Here is a 26,493-nt window from a genome sequence, read left to right as displayed (position 1 = left end):
GATGGGGTGGGGGGAGGGGAGGTTGTCATGGTGATGGGGGGGGAGGGGGGGGAGGTTGTCATGGTGATGGGAGGAGGGGAGGGGGGAGGTTGTCATGGATGATGGGGAGGGGGGAGGTTGTCATGGTGATGGGGTGGGGGGTGAGGTTGTCATGGTGATGGGTGGGGGGGAGGTTGTCATGGTGATGGGGTGGGGGGGAGGTTGTCATGGTGATGGGGTGGGGGAGGGGGGAGGTTGTCATGGTGATGGGGGGGGTGTCATGGTAATGGGGGGGAGGGGGGGAGGTTGTCATGGTGATGGGGAGGGGGGGAGGTTGTCATGGTGATGCGGTGGGGGGAGGAGGGAGGTTGTCATGGTGATGGGGTGGGGGGTGAGGTTGTCATGGTGATGGGGTGGGGGGAGGGGGAGGTTGTCATGGTGATGGGGAGGGGGGAGGTTGTCATGTGATGGGGAGGGGGGGAGGTTGTCATGGTGATGGGGTGGGGGAGGGGGAGGTTGTCATGGTGATGGGGTGGGGGGGAAGGTTGTCATGGTGATGGGGTGGGGGGAGGGGGAGGTTGTCATGGTGATGGGGTGGGGGGAGGGGGGAGGTTGTCATGGTGATGGGGTGGGGGAGGTTGTCATGGTGATGGGGTGGGGGGAGGGGGGAGGTTGTCATGGTGATGGGGTGGGGGGAGGGGGGAGGTTGTCATGGTGATGGGGTGGGGGGAGGGGGGAGGTTGTCATGGTGATGGGGTGGGGGGAGGGGTGAGGTTTGTCATGGTGATGGGGTGGGGGGAGGGGGGAGGTTGTCATGGTGATGGGGTGGGGGGAGGGGGGAGGTTGTCATGGTGATGGGGTGGGGGGAGGGGGGAGGTTGTCATGGTGATGGGGTGGGGCGAGGGGGGAGGTTGTCATGGTGATGGGGTGGGGGGAGGGGTGAGGTTGTCATGGTGATGGGGTGGGGGGAGGGGGGAGGTTGTCATGGTGATGGGGTGGGGGGAGGGGGGAGGTTGTCATGGTGATGGGGTGGGGGGAGGTTGTCATGGTGATGGGGTGGGGGGAGGGGGGAGGTTGTCATGGTGATGGGGTGGGGGGAGGGGGGAGGTTGTCATGGTGATGGGGTGGGGGGAGGGGGGAGGTTGTCATGGTGATGGGGTGGGGGGAGGGGTGAGGTTGTCATGGTGATGGGGTGGGGGGAGGGGGGAGGTTGTCATGGTGATGGGGTGGGGGGAGGGGGGAGGTTGTCATGGTGATGGGGTGGGGGGAGGGGGGAGGTTGTCATGGTGATGGGGTGGGGCGAGGGGGGAGGTTGTCATGGTGATGGGGTGGGGGGAGGGGTGAGGTTGTCATGGTGATGGGGTGGGGGGAGGGGGGAGGTTGTCATGGTGATGGGGTGGGGGGAGGGGGGAGGTTGTCATGGTGATGGGGTGGGGGGAGGGGGGAGGTTGTCATGGTGATGGGGTGGGGCGAGGGGGGAGGTTGTCATGGTGATGGGGTGGGGGGAGGGGTGAGGTTGTCATGGTGATGGGGTGGGGGGAGGGGGGAGGTTGTCATGGTGATGGGGTGGGGGGGAGGGGGGAGGTTGTCATGGTGATGGGGTGGGGGGAGGGGGGAGGTTGTCATGGTGATGGGGAAGAACCATCACTCACCTCGTCCACCAAGGGATCTTTAATGATCTGAAAATACAAACAGCAGTCAGCATACAGTGCATACAGTGCATACAGTGCGTGTACAGTGCGTGTACAGTGCATGCACGATGACTGTACCGTGCGTGTACAGTGTATGTACGGTACCTGTACAGTGCGTGTACATCGCGTGTACAGTGCACGTACAGTGCGTGTACAGTACCAGGGTGCAGCAGAGCGGCCAGAGCCACCAGAGCAGCAGGAGGGCGACGAACAACGAGACGAGAAGCGGCAGCAGCAGAGCCAACGTGGGGCCATCAGCCTGGTGGACATCATCAACAACATCAACATCATCAACATCATCATCTACATCATCATCAACATCAACAACATCATCATCAACATCATCAACATCAACAACATCATCATCTACATCATCATCATCACTACTAACAACGAGACGAGAAGCGGCAGCAGCAGAGCCAGCGTGGGGCCATCAGCCTGGTGACATCATCAACAACATCAACATCATCAACATCATCATCTACATCATCATCATCACTACTAACAACGAGACGAGAAGCGGCAGCAGCAGAGCCAACGTGGGGCCATCAGCCTGGTGACATCATCAACAACATCAACATCATCAACATCATCATCTACATCATCATCAACATCAACAACATCATCATCATCATCTACATCATCATCAACATCAACAACATCATCATCATCATCACTACTAACAACGAGACGAGAAGCGGCAGCAGCAGAGCCAGCGTGGGGCCATCAGCCTGGTGACATCATCAACAACATCAACATCATCAACATCATCATCTACATCATCATCATCACTACTAACAACGAGACGAGAAGCGGCAGCAGCAGAGCCAACGTGGGGCCATCAGCCTGGTGACATCATCAACAACATCAACATCATCAACATCATCATCTACATCATCAACAACATCAACATCATCAACATCATCATCTACATCATCATCAACATCAACAACATCATCATCAACATCATCAACATCAACAACATCATCATCTACATCATCATCATCACTACTAACAACGAGACGAGAAGCGGCAGCAGCAGAGCCAGCGTGGGGCCATCAGCCTGGTGACATCATCAACAACATCAACATCATCAACATCATCATCTACATCATCATCATCACTACTAACAACGAGACGAGAAGCGGCAGCAGCAGAGCCAGCGTGGGCCCATCAGCCTGGTGACATCATCAACATCAACAACATCAACAACATCATCATCAACATCATCAACATCAACAACATCATCATCAACATCATCAACATCAACAACATCATCATCTACATCATCATCATCACTACTAACAACGAGACGAGAAGCGGCAGCAGCAGAGCCAGCGTGGGGCCATCAGCCTGGTGACATCATCAACATCATCAACATCATCATCTACATCATCATCATCATCATCAACATCATCTACATCATCATCATCACTACTAACAACAAGACGAGAAGCGGCAGCAGCAGAGCCAACGTGGGCCCATCAGCCTGGTGACATCATCAACATCATCAACAACATCAACATCATCAACATCATCATCTACATCATCATCAACATCAACAACATCATCATCAACATCATCAACATCAACAACATCATCATCTACATCATCATCATCACTACTAACAACGAGACGAGAAGCGGCAGCAGCAGAGCCAGCGTGGGGCCATCAGCCTGGTGACATCATCAACATCATCAACATCATCATCTACATCATCATCAACATCAACAACATCATCATCAACAACATCAACATCATCAACATCATCATCTACATCATCATCAACATCAACAACATCATCATCAACAACATCAACATCAACAACATCATCATCTGCTACATCATCATCATCATCACTACTAACAACAAGACGAGAAGCGGCAGCAGCAGAGCCAACGTGGGCCCATCAGCCTGGTGACATCATCAACAACATCAACATCATCAACATCATCATCTACATCATCATCAACATCAACAACATCATCATCAACATCATCAACATCAACAACATCATCATCTACATCATCATCATCACTACTAACAACGAGACGAGAAGCGGCAGCAGCAGAGCCAGCGTGGGGCCATCAGCCTGGTGACATCATCAACAACATCAACATCATCAACATCATCATCTACATCATCATCATCACTACTAACAACAAGACGAGAAGCGGCAGCAGCAGAGCCAGCGTGGGCCCATCAGCCTGGTGACATCATCAACATCAACAACATCAACAACATCATCATCAACATCATCAACATCAACAACATCATCATCAACATCATCAACATCAACAACATCATCATCTACATCATCATCATCACTACTAACAACGAGACGAGAAGCGGCAGCAGCAGAGCCAGCGTGGGGCCATCAGCCTGGTGACATCATCAACATCAACAACATCATCATCATCAACATCAACAACATCAACAACATCATCAACAACAACATCAACATCTACTACTACATCTACTACAACAACAACTACATCATCATCATCATCAACAACTACAGTAGCAGAGCCAGCGTGGGGCCATCAGCCTGTACAACATCAACATCAACAACTATGTCATCATCACCACCATCACCACCATCACCACCACCACCACCACCATCACCACCACCATCACCACCATCACCACCACCACCACCACCACCCCCACCACCACCACCATCACCACCCCCACCCCCACCACCACCACCATCACCACCCCCACCACCATCACCACCACCACCACCATCACCACCACCCCCACCACCACCTCACCACCAACACCACCACCATCACCACCACCATCACCACCATCACCACCACCACCACCCCCACCACCACCACCATCACCACCCCCCAACCCCCACCACCACCACCATCACCACCCCCACCCCCACCACCACCACCATCACCACCCCCACCACCAATCACCACCACCACCACCACCACCTCCATCACCACCCCACCACCACCCTCACCACCATCACCATCACCACCCCCAACACCACCATCACCACCATCACCACCACCACCACCACCCACCACCACCCACCACCACCTCACCACCCCCACCCCCACCACCCATCACCACACCACCTCACCACCAATCACCATCAACCACCACCACCATACCACCACCACCACCACCATCACCACCCCCACACCACCACCATCACCACACCACCCCCACCACACCCACCCCACCACCATCACCATCACCACCACCATCACCACCATCACACCACCACCACCACCATCACCCACCACCATCCACCACATCACCACCACCACCATCACCACCACCACCATCACCACCCACCACCATCACCATCACCACCACCACCATCACCACCATCACCACCACCACCACCACCATCACCACCACCATCACCACCACCATCACCACCACCACCATCACCCACCACCTCACCACCACCACCATCACCATCACCACCACACACCACCATCATCACCATCACCACCATCACCACCACACCATCACCACCACCATCACCACACCACCACCATCACCACCACCATCACCACACCACCACACCACCACCACACCATCACCATCACCACCACCACCATCACCACCATCACCACCATCACCACCACCATCACCACCACCACCATCACCACCACCACCACCTCACCACCATCACCACCACCACCATACCACCACATCACCACCACCACCATCACCACCATCACCAACCACCACCATCACCACCATCACCACCATCACCACCACCACCACTCACCACCACCACCACCAACCATCACCACACCACCATACACCATCACCACCATCACCACCACCATCACCACCACCACACCACCATCACCACCACCATCACCACCATCACCACCACCACCACCATCACCACCATCACCACCATCACCACCACCATCACCATCACCACACCACCATCACCACCACCACCATCACCACCACCATCACCACCACCACCATCACCACCATCACCACCACCACCACCACCATCACCACCTACACCACCATCCACCACCACCACCATCACCACCACCATCACCACCTACACCACCACCACCACCATCACCACCAACCATCACCACCACCACCACCATACACCACCACCATCACCACCACCAACCACCACCACCATCACCACCTACACCACCATCAACCACCACCACCATCAACCACCACCACCACCACCATACCACCACCACACACCATCACCATCACCACCACCATCACCATCACCACCACCATCACCATCACCACCACCACCACCACCATCCACCACCATCACCATCACCACCATCACCACCATCACCACCACCATCACCATCACCACCACCATCACCATCCACCACCACCACACCATCACCACACCATCACCACCACCATCACCACCATCACCACCATCACCACCACCATCACCACCACCACCACCACCATCACCACCACCATCACCACCATCACCACCACCACCATCACCAGCATCACCACCACCATCACCACCACCATCACCACCATCACTACCACCATCACTACCACCATCACCACCACCACCATCACCACCATCACCATCACCACCACCACCACCATCACCACCACCATCACCACCATCACCACCATCACCACCATCACCACCACCATCACCACCATCACTACCACCATCACTACCACCATCACCACCACCACCATCACCACCATCACCATCACCACCATCACCACCACCACCACCACCATCATCACCACCACCATGACCACCACCACCATCACCACCATCACCATCACCACCACCACCATCACCATCACCACCACCATCACCATCACCACCACCACCACCATCACCACCACCACCACCATCACCATCACCACCACCATCACCATCACCACCACCACCACCATCACCACCACCACCATCACCACCATCACCACCATCACCACCACCACCACCATCACCACCACCATCACCACCATCACCACCAGCACCACCACCATCACCACCATCACTACCACCATCACTACCACCATCACCACCACCACCATCACCACCATCACCATCACCACCACCACCATCACCACCATCACCACCATCACCACCACCATCACCACCATCACTACCACCATCACTACCACCATCACCACCACCACCATCACCACCATCACCACCACCATCATCACCACCACCATGACCACCACCACCATCACCACCATCACCACCACCACCACCACCATCATCACCACCACCATGACCACCACCACCATCACCACCATCACCATCACCACCACCACCATCACCACCACCACCATCACCACCACCACCATCATCACCACCACCATCACCACCACCACCACCACCATCACCACCACCACCATCACCACCACCATCACCACCACCACCACCACCACCATCATCACCATCACCACCATCACCACCACCACCACCATCACCACCACCATCACCACCACCACCATCACCACCACCACCACCACCATCATCACCACCATCACCACCACCATCACCACCACCACCACCATCATCACCATCACCACCATCACCACCACCACCACCATCACCACCACCATCACCACCACCACCATCACCACCACCACCATCACCACCACCACCATCACCACCACCACCACCATCATCACCACCATCACCACCACCATCACCACCACCACCACCATCATCACCATCACCACCATCACCACCATCACCACCACCACCACCATCACCACCATCACCACCACCATCACCACCACCACCACCACCATCATCACCACCATCACCACCACCATCACCACCATCACCACCATCATCACCACCACCACCACCATCATCACCACCATCACCACCACCATCACCACCACCACCACCACCATCACCATCACCACCACCACCACTACAACTACAGGATGCCAGAACGTAGACACTCACACACTGTGAGGAGGTGATGGTGACGCTACTGGTGATGAAGCTCACTCCGGCATTCATGGAGACCTGCACTGTCACTGACCTGGAAATCATAGACACACAGAGACACACACAGACACACACAGAGAGACACAGACACACACAGAGAGACACAGACACACAGAGACACATAGACACACACAGAGACACACAGACACACAGAGACACATAGACACATAGACACACACAGACACACACAGAGACACACACAGAGACACACAGACACACACAGATACACATAGATGATGATGATGATACTACTGATGATGATGATGATACTACTACTGATGATGATGATGATACTACTACTGATGATGATGATGATGATACTACTGATGATGATGATGATACTTCTGATGATGATGATGATGATACTACTGATGATGATGATGATACTACTACTGATGATGATGATGATGATACTACTACTGATGATGATGATGATACTACTGATGATGATGATGATACTACTGATGATGATGATGATACTACTGATGATGATGATGATACTACTAATGATGATGATGATACTACTAATGATGATGATGATACTACTGATGATGATGATGATACTACTGATGATGATGATGATACTACTGCTGATGATGATGATGATGAGTTTGTGTCACTGACTCTCCCACGCTCTGTAGGACGGGAGCGGCGCACAGCAGGTGCTGGTCGTAGACCTCCAGTGGCTTCACCGCTGTAGAGAGACACAGAGACACAGACACAGAGACACAGAGACACAGACAGAGACACACACAGAGACACAGAGACACAGAGACACAGAGACACAGACACAGAGAGACACAGACACAGAGACACACACACAGAGACACAGACACAGAGACACAGAGACACAGAGACACACACACAGACACAGAGACACAGAGACACAGAGACACAGAGACACACACACAGAGACACAGAGACACAGAGACACAGACACAGAGAGACACAGAGACACAGAGACACACACACAGACACAGAGACACAGAGACACACACACAGAGACACAGAGACACACACACAGACACAGAGACACAGAGACACAGAGACACAGAGACACACACAGAGACACAGAGACACAGACACAGAGACACACACACAGACACAGAGACACAGAGACACACAGACACAGAGACACAGAGACACAGACACAGAGACACAGAGACACAGACACAGAGACACACACACAGACACAGAGACACAGAGACACAGACACACACACAGACACAGAGACACAGAGACACAGACACAGAGACACAGAGACACACACAGAGACACAGAGACACACACACAGAGACACAGACACAGAGACACAGACACAGAAACACAGAGACACACACAGAGACACAGAGACACAGACACAGACACACAGACACAGAGACACAGAGACACACACAGAGACACAGAGACACAGACACAGAGACACACACAGAGACACAGAGACACAGACACAGACACAGAGACACAGACACAGAGACACACACACAGAGACACAGAGACACAGACACAGAGACACACACAGAGACACAGAGACACACACAGACACAGAGACACAGAGACACACACAGAGACACAGAGACACAGAGACACACACACAGACACAGACACAGAGACACAGAGACACAGACACAGAGACACAGACACAGAGACACAGACACAGAGACACACACAGAGACACAGAGACACACACACAGAGACACAGAGACACACACAGAGACACACACAGAGACACAGAGACACAGACACAGAGACACAGAGACACACACACAGAGACACAGAGACACAGACACAGAGACACAGAGACACAGAGACACACACAGACACAGACAGAGACACAGAGACACAGACACAGAGACACAGAGACACAGACACAGAGACACACACACAGAGACACAGAGACACAGACACAGAGACACACACAGAGACACAGAGACACACACAGACACAGAGACACAGAGACACACACAGAGACACAGAGACACAGAGACACACACACAGACACAGACACAGAGACACAGAGACACAGACACAGAGACACAGACACAGAGACACAGACACAGAGACACACACAGAGACACAGAGACACACACACAGACACAGACACAGAGACACAGAGACACAGACACAGAGACACAGACACAGAGACACAGACACAGAGACACAGACACAGAGACACACACAGAGACACAGAGACACAGACACAGAGACACACACAGAGACACAGAGACACACACAGAGACACAGACACAGAGACACACACAGAGACACAGAGACACACACAGAGACACAGAGACACACACACAGAGACACAGAGACACACACAGAGACACACACAGAGACACAGAGACACAGACACAGAGACACAGAGACACACACACAGAGACACAGAGACACAGACACAGAGACACAGAGACACAGAGACACACACAGACACAGACAGAGACACAGAGACACAGACACAGAGACACAGAGACACAGACACAGAGACACACACACAGAGACACAGAGACACAGACACAGAGACACACACAGAGACACAGAGACACACACAGACACAGAGACACAGAGACACACACAGAGACACAGAGACACACACACAGACACAGACACAGAGACACAGAGACACAGACACAGAGACACAGACACAGAGACACAGACACAGAGACACACACAGAGACACAGAGACACACACACAGACACAGACACAGAGACACAGACACAGAGACACAGACACAGAGACACAGACACAGAGACACAGACACAGAGACACACACAGAGACACAGAGACACAGACACAGAGACACACACAGAGACACAGAGACACACACAGAGACACAGACACAGAGACACACACAGAGACACAGAGACACACACAGAGACACAGAGACACAGACACAGAGACACACACAGAGACACAGAGACACACACAGAGACACAGAGACACACACAGAGACACAGAGACACACACAGAGACACAGAGACACAGACACAGAGACACAGAGACACACACAGAGACACAGAGACACAGACACAGAGACACAGACACAGACACAGAGACACAGAGACACAGACAGAGACACAGAGACACAGACACAGAGACACACACAGAGACACAGACACAGAGACACAGAAACACACACAGAGACACAGAGACACAGAGACACACACAGAGACACAGAGACACAGACACAGAGACACAGAGACACAGAGACACAGACACAGAGACACAGAGACACACACAGAGACACAGAGACACAGACACAGAGACACAGAGACACAGACACAGAGACACAGACACAGAGACACAGAGACACACACAGAGACACAGAGACACAGACACAGAGACACAGAGACACAGACACAGAGACACAGAGACAGAGACACAGACACAGAGACACAGAGACACACACAGAGACACAGAGACACAGAGACAGACACAGAGACACAGACACAGAGACACAGAGACACACACAGAGACACAGAGACACAGACACAGAGACACAGAGACACAGACACAGAGACACAGAGACACAGACACAGAGACACAGACACAGAGACACAGAGACACACACAGAGACACAGAGACACAGACACAGAGACACAGAGACACAGACACAGAGACACACACAGAGACACAGAGACACAGAGACACAGAGACACACACAGAGACACAGAGACACAGACACAGAGACACAGACACAGAGACACACACAGAGACACAGAGACACAGACACAGAGACACAGAGACACAGAGACACACACAGAGACACAGAGACACAGACACAGAGACACAGAGACACACACAGAGACACAGTGAGTAGGTGAGTGGGTGAGTGGGTGAGTGAGTGGGTGAGTGGGTAGCTGAGTGGGTAGCTGAGTGGGTAGCTGAGTGGTTAGCTGAGTGAGTAGCTGAGTGAGTGGCTGAGTGAGTAGCTGAGTGGGTAGCTGAGTGAGTGGCTGAGTGGGTAGCTGAGTGAGTGGCTGAGTGGGTAGCTGAGTGAGAAGCTGAGTGAGTAGCTGAGTGAGTAGCTGAGTGGGTAGCTGAGTGGGTAGCTGAGTGAGTGGCTGAGTGAGTAGCTGAGTGAGTAGCTGAGTGGTTAGCTGAGTGGGTAGCTGAGTGAGTGGGTAGGTGAGTGGGTAGGTGAGTGGGTAGCTGAGTGGGTAGCTGAGTGAGTAGCTGAGTGGGTAGCTGAGTGAGTAGCTGAGTGAGTAGCTGAGTGGGTAGCTGAGTGGGTGGCTGAGTGGGTAGCTGAGTGGGTAGCTGAGTGAGTGGGTAGCTGAGTGAGTGGGCAGCTGAGTGGGTAGCTGAGTGGGTAGCTGAGTGAGTAGCTGAGTGGGTAGCTGAGTGAGTAGCTGAGTGGGTAGCTGAGTGGTTAGCTGAGTGAGTAGCTGAGTGAGTGGCTGAGTGAGTAGCTGAGTGGGTAGCTGAGTGAGTGGCTGAGTGGGTAGCTGAGTGAGTGGCTGAGTGGGTAGCTGAGTGAGTAGCTGAGTGAGTAGCTGAGTGGGTAGCTGAGTGGGTAGCTGAGTGAGTGGCTGAGTGAGTAGCTGAGTGAGTAGCTGAGTGGGTAGCTGAGTGAGTAGCTGAGTGAGTAGCTGAGTGGGTAGCTGAGTGGGTGGCTGAGTGGGTAGCTGAGTGGGTAGCTGAGTGAGTGGGTAGCTGAGTGAGTGGGCAGCTGAGTGGGTAGCTGAGTGGGTAGCTGAGTGGGTAGCTGAGTGGGTAGCTGAGTGGGTAGCTGAGTGAGTAGCTGAGTGAGTGGCTGAGTGAGTAGCTGAGTGGGTAGCTGAGTGAGTGGCTGAGTGGGTAGCTGAGTGAGTAGCTGAGTGGGTAGCTGAGTGAGTGGGTATCTGAGTGAGTGACTAGCTGAGTGAGTGGGTAGCTGAGTGAGTGGCTGAGTGGGTAGCTGAGTGGGTAGCTGAGTGGGTGGCTGAGTGAGTAGCTGAGTGAGTAGCTGAGTGGGTAGCTGAGTGGGTAGCTGAGTGAGTAGCTGAGTGAGTAGCTGAGTGAGTGGCTGAGTGGGTAGCTGAGTGGGTAGCTGAGTGAGTAGCTGAGTGGGTAGCTGAGTGGGTAGCTGAGTGGGTAGCTGAGTGGGTAGCTGAGTGGGTAGCTGAGTGGGTAGCTGAGTGAGTAGCTGAGTGGTTAGCTGAGTGGGTAGCTGAGTGAGTGGGTAGGTGAGTGGGTAGCTGAGTGGGTAGCTGAGCGGGTAGCTGAGTGGGTAGCTGAGCGGGTAGCTGAGCGAGTAGCTGAGCAGGTAGCTGAGTGGGTAGCTGAGTGGGTAGCTGAGTGAGTAGCTGAGTGGGTAGCTGAGTGGGTAGCTGAGTGAGTAGCTGAGTGGGGAGCTGAGTGGGTAGCTGAGTGGGTAGCTGAGTGGGTAGCTGAGTGAGTAGCTGAGTGAGTAGCTGAGTGGGTAGCTGAGTGAGTAGCTGAGTGGGTAGCTGAGTGGGTAGCTGAGTGGGTAGCTGAGTGGGTAGCTGAGTGAGTGAGTAGCTGAGTGAGTAGCTGAGTGAGTAGCTGAGTGAGTAGCTGAGTGGGTAGCTGAGTGAGTGGCTGAGTGGGTAGCTGAGTGGGTAGCTGAGTGAGTGGCTGAGTGAGTAGCTGAGTGGGTAGCTGAGTGAGTAGCTGAGTGGGTAGCTGAGTGAGTAGCTGAGTGGGTAGCTGAGTGGGTAGCTGAGTGAGTAGCTGAGTGGGTAGCTGAGTGAGTAGCTGAGTGGGTAGCTGAGTGAGTAGCTGAGTGGGTAGCTGAGTGGGTAGCTGAGTGAGTAGCTGAGTGGGTAGCTGAGTGAGTAGCTGAGTGGGTAGCTGAGTGGGTAGCTGAGTGGGTAGCTGAGTGGGTAGCTGAGTGGGTAGCTGAGTGAGTAGCTGAGTGGGTAGCTGAGTGGGTAGCTGAGTGGGTAGCTGAGTGGGTAGCTGAGTGGGTAGCTGAGTGAGTAGCTGAGTGGGTAGCTGAGTGGGTAGCTGAGTGGGTAGCTGAGTGGGTAGCTGAGTGGGTAGCTGAGTGGGTAGCTGAGTGGGTAGCTGAGTGAGTGAGTAGCTGAGTGGGTAGCTGAGTGAGTAGCTGAGTGAGTAGCTGAGTGGGTAGCTGAGTGGGTAGCTGAGTGGGTAGCTGAGTGGGTAGCTGAGTGAGTAGCTGAGTGGGTAGCTGAGTGGGTAGCTGAGTGAGTAGCTGAGTGGGTAGCTGAGTGAGTAGCTGAGTGAGTAGCTGAGTGGGTAGCTGAGTGGGTAGCTGAGTGGGTAGCTGAGTGGGTAGCTGAGTGAGTAACTGAGTGGGTAGCTGAGTGGGTAGCTGAGTGAGTAGCTAAGTGGGTAGCTGAGTGAGTAGCTGAGTGGGTAGCTGAGTGGGTAGCTGAGTGAGTAGCTGAGTGAGTAGCTGAGTGGGTAGCTGAGTGACTAGCTGAGTGAGTGGGTAGCTGAGTGAGTGGCTGAGTGACTAGCTGAGTGAGTGGGTAGCTGAGTGAGTGGCTGAGCGGGTAGCTGAGTGGGTAGCTGAGTGGGTAGCTGAGTGGGTAGCTGAGTGGGTAGCTGATCTCTCACTGAGCGTCGTGGTCCCGTTGGCCTTGAAGCTGCACAGAACTTGGTTGGGATTCTTTGCTCCAAATCCGGTGCCTCTCACGACGACATCAAAAGCGCCTGAAACGTCACTCAGTCAGTTAGTCAGTCAGTCACTCAGTCAGTCAGTCAGTCATTCACCCAGTCACTCACTCAGTCACTCAGTCAGTTAGTTAGTCACTCAGTCAATCACTCAGTCAGTAAGTTAGTCAATGACTCACTCAGTCAGTTAGTCACTCAGTCAGTTAGTCAGTCAGTTAGTCAGTCAGTTAGTCAGTCAGTCACTCAGTCAGTCACTCAGTCAGTCACTCAGACACTCTCTCAGGCACTCACTCAGAGACTCACTCAGAGACTCACTCAGTCACTCACTCAGAGACTCACTCACTCAGTCAGACACTCAGACACTCAGACACTCACTCAGACACTCACTCAGACACTCAGACACTCACTCAGAGACTCACTCAGAGACTCAGTCACTCACTCAGACACTCAGACACTCACTCAGACACTCACTCAGAGACTCACTCACTCAGTCAGACACTCAGAGACTCACTCACTCAGTCAGACACTCACTCAGACACTCACTCAGACACTCAGACACTCACTCAGAGACTCACTCAGAGACTCACTCAGTCACTCACTCAGACACTCAGACACTCACTCAGACACTCACTCAGAGACTCACTCACTCAGTCAGACACTCACTCAGACACTCACTCAGACACTCAGACACTCACTCAGACACTCACTCAGAGACTCACTCAGTCACTCACTCAGAGACTCACTCACTCAGTCAGACACTCAGACACTCACTCAGACACTCACTCAGACACTCAGACACTCACTCAGAGACTCACTCAGAGACTCAGTCACTCACTCAGACACTCAGACACTCACTCAGACACTCACTCAGAGACTCACTCACTCAGTCAGACACTCAGAGACTCACTCACTCAGTCAGACACTCACTCAGACACTCACTCAGAGACTCACTCAAAGACTCACTCACTCAGTCACTCACTCAGACACTCAGACACTCACTCAGACACTCACTCAGAGACTCACTCACTCAGTCAGACACTCACTCAGACACTCACTCAGACACTCAGACACTCACTCAGACACTCACTCAGAGACTCACTCAGTCACTCACTCAGAGACTCACTCACTCAGTCAGACACTCAGACACTCACTCAGACACTCACTCAGACACTCAGACACTCACTCAGAGACTCACTCAGAGACTCAGTCACTCACTCAGACACTCAGACACTCACTCAGACACTCACTCAGAGACTCACTCACTCAGTCAGACACTCAGACACTCACTCAGACACTCAGACACTCACTCAGAGACTCACTCACTCAGTCACTCACTCAGACACTCAGACACTCACTCAGACACTCACTCAGAGACTCACTCAGTCAGACACTCACTCAGACACTCACTCAGACACTCAGACACTCACTCAGAGACTCACTCAGAGACTCACTCACTCAGTCACTCACTCAGACACTCAGACACTCAGACACTCACTCAGAGACTCACTCAGAGACTCACTCACTCAGTCACTCACTCAGACACTCAGGCACTCACTCAGACACTCACTCAGAGACTCACTCACTCAGTCAGACACTCACTCAGACACTCACTCAGACACTCAGACACTCACTCAGACACTCACTCAGAGACTCACTCAGTCACTCACTCAGACACTCAGACACTCACTCAGACACTCACTCAGAGACTCACTCACTCAGTCAGACACTCAGACACTCACTCAGACACTCACTCAGACACTGACTCACTCAGTCAGACACTCACTCAGAGACTCACTCACTCAGTCACTCACTCAGACACTCAGACACTCACTCAGACACTCACTCAGACACTCAGACACTCACTCAGACACTCACTCAGAGACTCACTCACTCAGTCAGACACTCAGACACTCACTCAGACACTCACTCAGACACTCACTCACTCAGACACTCACTCAGACACTCAGACACTCACTCAGAGACTCACTCAGAGACTCACTCACTCAGACACTCAGATACTCACTCAGAGACTCACTCAGAGACTCACTCACTCAGTCAGACACTCAGACACTCAGACACTCACTCAGACACTCACTCAGACACTCACTCAGCCACTCAGACACTCACTCACCTACACACTCACCTTCCCAGAAACACATACAGCAAATCACATGGTGAGTGAGTAGGTAAGTGAGTGAGTGGCTGAGTGAGTAGCTGAGTGGGTAGCTGAGTGAGTGAGTAGCTGAGTGGGTAGCTGACTGGGTAGCTGAGTGGGTAGCTGAGTGAGTGAGTGGGTAGCTGAGTGAGTAGCTGAGTGTGTAGCTGAGTGGGTAGCTGAGTGAGTGAGTGGGTAGCTGAGTGAGTAGCTGAGTGGGTAGCTGAGTGGGTAGCTGAGTGAGTGAGTGGGTAGCTGAGTGAGTAGCTGAGTGTGTAGCTGAGTGAGTGGCTGAGTGAGTGAGTGAGTAGCTGAGTGAGTGAGTAGCTGAGTGATTGACTGAGTGAGTGAGTGAGTAGCTGAGTGAGTGAGTGACTGAGTGAGTGAGTGGCTGAGTGAGTGACTGAGTGAGTGACTGAGTGAGTGAGTGGCTGACTGAGTGAGTGACTGAGTGAATGAGTGGCTGAGTGAGTGAGTGACTGAGTGAGTGAGTGGCTGACTGAGTGAGTGAGTGAGTAGCTGAGTGAGTGAGTGACTGAGTGAGTGAGTGGCTGAGTGAGTGGCTGAGTGGGTAGCTGAGTGAGTGAGTGGCTGACTGAGTGAGTGGCTGAGTGAGTGAGTGGCTGAGTGAGTGAGTGGCTGAGTGAGTGACTGAGTGAGTGTCTGAGTGAGTGAGTGACTGAGTGAGTGAGTAGCTGAGTAGGTAGCTGAGTGGGTAGCTGAGTGAGTGAGTGAGTGGCTGAGTGAGTGAGTGAGTAGCTGAGTGAGTGAGTAGGTAGCTGAGTGAGTAGCTGAGTGAGTAGCTGAGTGGGTAGCTGAGTGAGTGGGTAGCTGAGTGAGTGTGTAGCTGAGTGAGTGAGTGGGTAGCTGAGTGAGTGAGTGGCTGAGTGAGTAGCTGAGTGGGTAGCTGAGTGGGTAGCTGAGTGGGTAGCTGAGTGAGTAGCTGAGTGGGTAGCTGAGTAGCTGAGTGGGTAGCTGAGTGAGTGGGTAGCTGAGTGGGTAGCTGAGTGGGTAGCTGAGTGAGTGGGTAGCTGAGTGGGTAGCTGAGTGGGTAGCTGAGTGGGTAGCTGAGTGAGTAGCTGAGTGGGTAGCTGAGTGGGTAGCTGAGTGAGTGAGTAGCTGAGTGGGTAGCTGAGTGGGTAGCTGAGTGGGTAGCTGAGTGAGTGAGTAGCTGAGTGAGTGGGTAGCTGAGTGGGTAGCTGAGTGGGTAGCTGAGTGAGTGAGTAGCTGAGTGGGTAGCTGAGTGGGTAGCTGAGTGGGTAGCTGAGTGAGTGAGTAGCTGAGTGGGTAGCTGAGTGGGTAGCTGAGTGGGTAGCTGAGTGAGTAGCTGAGTGGGTAGCTGAGTGAGTAGCTGAGTGGGTAGCTGATTGAGTAGCTGAGTGGGTAGCTGAGTGAGTGAGTAGCTGAGTGGGTAGCTGAGTGGGTAGCTGAGTGGGTAGCTGAGTGAGTGAGTAGCTGAGTGGGTAGCTGAGTGGGGGTAGCTGAGTGGGTAGCTGAGTGAGTAGCTGAGTGGGTAGCTGAGTGAGTAGCTGAGTGGGTAGCTGATTGAGTAGCTGAGTGGGTAGCTGAGTGAGTGGGTAGCTGAGTGGGTAGCTGAGTGGGTAGCTGAGTGAGTGAGTAGCTGAGTGGGTAGCTGAGTGGGTAGCTGAGTGGGTAGCTGAGTGAGTAGCTGAGTGGGTAGCTGAGTGAGTAGCTGAGTGGGTAGCTGATTGAGTAGCTGAGTGGGTAGCTGAGTGAGTGGGTAGCTGAGTGGGTAGCTGAGTGGGTAGCTGAGTGGGTAGCTGAGTGGGTAGCTGAGTGAGTGGGTAGCTGAGTGGGTAGCTGAGTGGCTACCTGCAGCACAGACGTTGTTTGGTTCAACTGACAAAATCTCAATGCAAGATTTTCTGATGATCTGAAATCACAATAGTTTCATCATCATCATCATCAGTAGTATCATCATCATCAGTAGTATCATCATCATCAGTAGTATCATCATCATCAGTAGTATCATCATCATCAGTAGTATCATCATCATCATCAGTAGTATCATCATCATCTATGTGTGACGTCACTGTGTCTGTGTGTGACGTCACTGTGTCTCTTACAGAGTCTATGAATCCATGTAGTTGTGGGTGGGTGAGTCTGTGTGACGTCATTGTCTCTGTGTATGACGTCACCGTGTCTCTGCGTGACGTCATTGTGTCTTACCGAGTCTATGAATCCATGTAGTTGTGGGTGAGTCTGTGTGACGTCATTGTCTCTGTGTATGACGTCACCGTGTCTCTGCGTGACGTCATTGTGTCTCTGCGTGACGTCACTGTGTCTCTCACCGAGTCTATGAATCCATGTAGTTGTGGGTGGGTGAGTCTGTGTGACGTCATTGTCTCTGTGTATGACGTCACCGTGTCTCTGCGTGACGTCATTGTGTCTCTGCGTGACGTCACTGTGTCTCTCACCGAGTCTATGAATCCATGAAGTTGTTTGAAGCCGCCATTGACGGGAATCACGTTTCGTTTGCTGTCCGCGATTCGTGCGAGCTGGTGGAGCAGATGGGACAGATGGGGATTAGTTCACACTCTGTGGGGTGAGTGGGTGGGTGGGTGAGTGAGTGGGTGGGTGGGTGGGTGAGTGGGTGGGTGGGTGGGTGAGTGAGTGAGTGGGTGAGTGAGTGGGTGGGTGAGTGAGTGAGTGAGTGGGTGAGTGAGTGGGTGGGTGAGTGGTGAGTGGGTGGGTGGGTGGGTGAGTGAGTGAGTGGGTGAGTGAGTGGGTGGGTGAGTGGGTGGGTGGGTGGGTGAGTGGGTGGGTGGGTGAGTGGGTGGGTGGGTGAGTGGGTGAGTGGGTGGGTGGGTGAGTGGGTGGGTGAGTGGGTGGGTGGGTGGTTGGGTGGGTGGGTGGGTGAGTGGGTGGGTGGGTGGGTGAGTGGGTGAGTGGGTGGGTGAGTGGGTGGTTGGGTGGGTGGGTGGGTGAGTGGGTGAGTGGGTGGGTGGGTGAGTGGGTGGGTGGGTGGGTGAGTGGGTGAGTGGGTGGGTGGGTGGGTGGTTGGGTGGGTGGGTGGGTGAGTGGGTGAGTGGGTGGTTGGGTGAGTGGGTGGGTGGGTGAGTGGGTGGGTGGGTGGTTGGGTGGGTGGGTGGGTGAGTGGGTGAGTGGGTGGGTGAGTGGGTGAGTGGGTGGGTGAGTGGGTGGTTGGGTGGGTGGGTGGGTGAGTGGGTGGGGTGGGTGAGTTGGTGGGTGGGTGAGTGGGTGGGTGGGTGGGTGAGGTGGGTGGGTGGGTGGGTGAGTGGGTGGTGGGTGGGTGAGTGGGGTGAGTGGGTGGGTGGGTGAGTGGGTGGGTGGGGGGTGGGTGGGTGGGTGGGGGGTGGGTGGGTGAGTGGGTGGTGGGGTGGGTGGGTGGGTGGGTGAGTGGGGGAGGTGGGTGGGTGGGTGGGTGGTGGGGTGGGTGGGTGGTGGGTGGGTGGGGTGGTGGGTGGGTGGGTGAGTGGGTGGGTGGGTGAGTGGGTGGGTGGGTGAGGGGTGGGTGGTGGGTGGGTGGGTGGGTGGGTGGGGGGTGTGGGTGGGTGGTGGTGGGTGGGTGGGGGTGGGTGGGGGTGTGGGTGGGTGGGTGGGTGGGTGGGGGGGTGGGTGGGTGGGTGGGTGGGTGGGTGGAGTGGGTGGTGGTGAGTGGGGGTGGTGGGTGGTGGGTGGGTGGGTGGGTGGGGGTGAGTGGGTGGGTGGGTGAGTGGGTCGGTGGTGGGTGAGTGGGTGGGGTGAGTGGGTGAGTGAGTGGGTGAGTGAGTGGGTGAGTGAGTGGGTGAGTGACTTGGTGAGTGACTTGATGAGTGAGTGGGTGAGTGGGTGAGTGAGTGGGTGAGTGACTTGGTGAGAGGCTGGGTGAGTGACTGAGTGAGTGACTTGGTGAGTGAGTGGGTGAGTGACTTGGTGAGTGAGTGGGGTGAGTGACTTGGTGAGAGGCTGGGTGAGTGACTGAGTGAGTGACTTGGTGAGTGACTGAGTGAGTGACTTGGTGAGTGACTTGGTGAGTGACTTGGTGAGTGAGTGGGTGAGTGACTGAGTGAGTGACTTGGTGAGTGACTGAGTGTGTGACTTGGTGAGTGACTTGGTGAGTGAGTGGGTGAGTGACTGAGTGAGTGACTTGGTGAGTGAGTGGGTGAGTGACTTGGTGAGAGGCTGGGTGAGTGACTGAGTGAGTGACTTGGTGAGAGGCTGGGTGAGTGAGTGGGTGAGTGACTTGGTGAGAGGCTGGGTGAGTGACTGAGTGAGTGACTTGGTGAGAGGCTGGGTGAGTGACTGAGTGAGTGACTTGGTGAGTGAGTGGGTGAGTGACTGAGTGAGTGATTGTCACCTGCGTAGCATTGAAGTCTTTAACTCCCACGCAGTAGATCATTGCCCCTTCCTTTCTCGCTCTGTTAGCCTGCAATCAACATCAACAACATCAACAACAACATCAACACAACATCATCAACATCAACAACATCATCACCATCATATGAGTCTCTACGTACCGAGTGTACAGCAAGAGTGAGGATTTGTGGAGACAGCTCCCCATCCGTCAGAGCAATGATCACACTCGCGACTCGTTCCCCTGTAGCACACAGACACACACACACAGACACACACACACACAGACACACAGACACACACACAGACACACACACACAGACACACAGACATACACACACAGACACACACACACAGACACACACACAGACACACACACAGACACACACAAACACACACACACAGACACACAGACACACACACACAGACACACACAGACACACACAGACACACACACAGACACAGACACACACACACACACAGACACACACACAGACACACACACACAGACACACACACACAGACACACACAGACACACACAAACACACACACACACAGACACACACACACACAGACACACACACACAGACACACACACAGACACACACACACACACAGACACACACACACACACACAGACACACACACACACAGACACACACAGACACACACACACAGACACACACACACAGACAGACACACACACAGACACACACAGACACACACAGACACACACAGACACACACACACAAACACACACACACACAGACACACACACAGACACACAGACACTCACACACACAGACACACACACACAGACACACACACACAGACACACACACACAGACACACACACACACAGACACACACACAGACACACACAGACACTCACACACACAGACACACACACACAGACACACACACACAGACACACAGACACTCACACACACAGACACACACATATTAGTAGTATCACCACCAACATCACCACCATCACCACCAACATCACCACCATCACCACCATCACCACCACATCACCACCAACATCACCACCATCACCACCACCACCACCACATCACCACCATCACCACCAACATCACCACCATCACCCCCACATCACCACCACACCACCAACATCACCACCATCACCACCATCACCACCAACATCACCACCAACATCACCACCATCACCACCATCACCACCATCATCACCACCATCACCACCAACATCACCACCATCACCACCAACACACCACCATCACCACCAACACACCACCATCACCACCATCACCACCAACATCACCACCAACACACCACCATCACCACCATCACCACCACCATCACCACCATCACCACCATCATCACCACCATCACCACCATCACCAACATCATCATCACCACCATCACCACCATCACCACCCACCACCAACATCACCACCATCACCACCAACATCACCACCATCACCAACATCACCACCGTCATCATCACCACCATCACCACCATCACCACCATCATCACCACCATCACCAACATCACCACCGTCATCATCACCACCATCACCACCATCATCACCACCATCACCACCATCACCACCATCACCAACATCATCATCACCACCATCATCATCACCACCATCACCACCATCACCACATCATCATCACCACCATCACCAACACACCACCACACATCACCACCATCACCCACCAACATCACCACCACACCACACCACCACCATCACCATCACCACCAACACACCACCATCACCACCAACATCACCACCATCACCACCATCACCACCACACACCACCAACATCACCACCATCACCACCATCACCACCATCACACCACCATCACCACCAACATCACCACCATCACCACCAACATCACCACCATCACCACCAACATCACCACCATCACCACCATCACCACCACATCACCACCAACATCACCACCACACCACCATCACCACCACCATCACCACCATCACCACCATCATCACCACCATCACCACCATCACCACATCACCATCACCACACACCATCACCACCATCACCACCAACACACCACCATCACCACCAACATCACCACCATCACCAACATCACCACCGTCATCATCACCACCATCACCACCATCACCCACCATCATCACCACCATCACCAACATCACCACCGTCATCATCACCACCACACCACCACACACCACCACACCACCATCACCACCCCACCAACATCATCATCACCACCATCATCATCACCACCATCCACCACCCATCACCACACATCATCACCACCATCACCACCATCACCACCATCACCATCACCACCATCACCACCATCACCAACATCACCACCATCACATCACCACCATCATCATCACCACCATCATCACCACCATCACCACCATCACCAACATCATCATCACCACCATCACCACCATCACCACCATCACATCACCACCATCACCACCATCACCAACATCACCACCATCATCATCACCACCATCACCACCATCACCAACATCACCACCATCATCACACCACCATCACCACCATCACCATCACCCACCATCACACCACCACCACCATCATCACCATCATCATCACCACATCATCACCACCATCATCACCATCACCACCATCATCACCATCATCATCACCACATCACACCATCATCACCACCACCACCATCACCCACCACCATCACCATCACCAACATCACCATCATCATCACCATCACCACCACCACCACATCATCACCACCCCCATCACCACCATCATCACCACCACCACCACCACCATCACCACCACCACCCACCAACACCACCACCACACCACCACCATCACCACCATCACCACCACCACACCACCCACACACCACCACACACCACCCACCACCATCACCACCACCACACCACCCTCACCACCACCACCACACCACCCACCACCACCACCCACACCACCCACCACCACCACCACCACACCACCACCATCACCACCACCACCCACCACCACCACATCACCACCACCACCACCACACCACCACCACCACCATCACCACCACCACCACCACCACCACACCACCACCACCCACCACCACCACCACACCACCACCCACCATCACCCCCACACCACCACCACCACCACCACCCACCACCACCACCACCACCACACCACCACCACCCCCCACCACCATCACCACCATCACCACCACCACCACCATCACCACCACCCCACCAACCCCCACACCACCATCACCCCACCACCACCACCCCCACCACCACCACATCACCACCATCACCACCATCACCACCATCCCCACCATCACCACCACCACCATCACCACCACATCACCACCATCACCACCACCACCATCACCACCAACACCACCATCACCACCACCACCACCACCACCACCATCACCACCACCACCACCACCATCACCACCACCACCATCACCACCACCACCATCACCACCATCACCATCACCACCACCACCATCACCCCCCACCCCCACCACCATCACCACCCACCACCACCATCACCACCATCACCACCACCATCACCACCATCACCACCATCACCATCACCACCATCACCACATCACCATCACCACCATCACCACCACCATCACCACCACCATCACCACCACCATCACCACCACCACCACCATCACCACCATCACCACCACCATCACCACCACCACCACCATCACCACCACCATCACCACCATCACCACCACCATCACCACCACCATCACCACCACCATCACGACCATCACCATCATCACCATCATCACCACCATCACCACCATCACCACCACCATCACCACCACCACCACCATCACCATCACCACCATCACCATCACCACCATCACCAACATCACCATCACCAACATCACCATCACCACCATCACCATCATCACCATCATCCCACATCACCACCATCACCACCATCACCACCACCATCACCACCACCACCACCATCACCATCACCACCATCACCATCACCACCATCACCAACATCACCATCACCAACATCACCATCACCACCATCACCATCATCACCATCATCACCATCACCACCACCATCACCACCATCACCACCATCACCACCACCATCACCACCACCATCACGACCATCACCATCATCACCATCATCACCACCATCACCACCATCACCATCACCACCATCACCATCACCCACCATCACCAACATCACCATCACCAACATCACCATCACCACCATCACCAACATCACCATCACCAACATCACCATCACCACCATCACCATCATCACCACCATCACCACCACCACCACCATCACCATCACCACCATCACCATCACCACCATCACCAACATCACCATCACCAACATCACCAACATCACCATCACCACCATCACCATCATCACCATCATCACCATCATCACCACCATCACCACCATCACCACCACCATCACCACCACCACCACCATCACCATCACCACCATCACCATCACCACCATCACCAACATCACCATCACCAACATCACCACCATCACCATCATCACCATCACCACCATCACCATCATCACCATCACCACCATCACCACCACCATCATCACCACCATCACCATCTCACCTCGTCTTTTCTCCGTGTCGATTTGAGCCATGGCCTGGAATAGAAACAGAGTGATGTTGGTGATGGTGATGTTGGTGATGGTGGGTGGTGGTGATGGGTGGTGATGGTGATGTTGGTGATGGTGATGTTGATGATGTTGGTGATGTTGGTGATGTTGATGATGTTGGTGATGGTGGTGATGGTGATGGTGGTGGTGTGGTGATGGTGGTGATGGTGATGGTGGTGATGGTGATGTTGATGATGTTGGTGATGTTGATGGTGATGATGGTGATGTTGATGGTGATGATGGTGGTGGTGGTGATGATGGAATAGAAACCCAATACAGAGACGTGCGACGATGACGACGACGACGATGAAACACTGGGGCACATTCGCACGCAAAGTTGCAGAGCGTGGTGGCGCACACATATGTGTAGTAAGTACTCAGGAGGCTTGACGACGGGATCGGAGGCACACTTATTTATTAACACAACTCGTATACACTTAGCGAGTATACACAGGACCTAAGGGGTAACGTCCCCCTTACTCGGCCAACAGGGAGACACAACATCTAAGCCCCGCTAACCTAAGCCCAAGTCCTCCACTAGGGAGCTAGGGGAGGCTACCTGTCCCAGCCCTGCTCAAGCTGGGAACTAGGGAGCTAGGGGAGGCTACCTGTCCCAGCCCTGCTCAAGCTGGGAACTAGGGAGCTAGGGGAGGCTACCTGTCCCAGCCCTGGTCAAGCTGGGAACTAGGGAGCTAGGGGAGGCTACCTGTCCCAGCCCTGGTCAAGCTGGGAACTAGGGAGCTAGGGGAGGCTACCTGTCCCAGCCCTGGTCAAGCTGGGAACTAGGGAGCTAGGGGAGGCTACCTGTCCCAGCCCTGGTCAAGCTGGGAACTAGGGAGCTAGGGGAGGCTACCTGTCCCAGCCCTGGTCAAGCTGGGAACTAGGGAGCTAGGGGAGGCTACCTGTCCCAGCCCTGGTCAAGCTGGGAACTAGGGAGCTAGGGGAGGCTACCTGTCCCAGCCCTGGTCAAGCTGGGAACTAGGGAGCTAGGGGAGGCTACCTGTCCCAGCCCTGGTCAAGCTGGGAACTAGGGAGCTAGGGGAGGCTACCTGTCCCAGCCCTGGTCAAGCTGGGAACTAGGGAGCTAGGGGAGGCTACCTGTCCCAGCCCTGGTCA

The 26,493-nt window shown here is 54.0% G+C and overlaps 1 protein-coding gene across 1 annotated transcript; it reads right to left on the bottom strand.

Moving 5' to 3' along the window:
- Nucleotides 1–1,631: 1,631 nt before the first annotated feature.
- LOC144738962 (anthrax toxin receptor 1-like) lies at nt 1,632–25,409 on the bottom strand (the record flags this gene model as incomplete). The annotated part of the gene is made up of 10 exons (XM_078621958.1): nt 25,332–25,409; nt 20,876–20,955; nt 20,716–20,784; nt 18,833–18,913; nt 18,228–18,288; nt 14,183–14,278; nt 8,278–8,347; nt 7,609–7,687; nt 1,831–1,929; nt 1,632–1,658 (listed from the first exon to the last, which is right to left on the bottom strand). Coding segments are annotated over exons 1-10 (693 nt in total), but the record flags the coding sequence as incomplete, so codon positions are not given.
- Nucleotides 25,410–26,493: the final 1,084 nt, after the last annotated feature.

This window comes from Lampetra planeri, unplaced genomic scaffold, assembly GCF_965212315.1.
Source record: "Lampetra planeri unplaced genomic scaffold, kcLamPlan1.2.h2 scaffold_1244, whole genome shotgun sequence".
In the NCBI taxonomy this organism is placed as follows: domain Eukaryota; kingdom Metazoa; phylum Chordata; class Hyperoartia; order Petromyzontiformes; family Petromyzontidae; genus Lampetra; species Lampetra planeri.
Note: the sequence above shows the minus strand (reverse complement) of the source record. Positions and strands in the feature narration are given on the sequence as shown.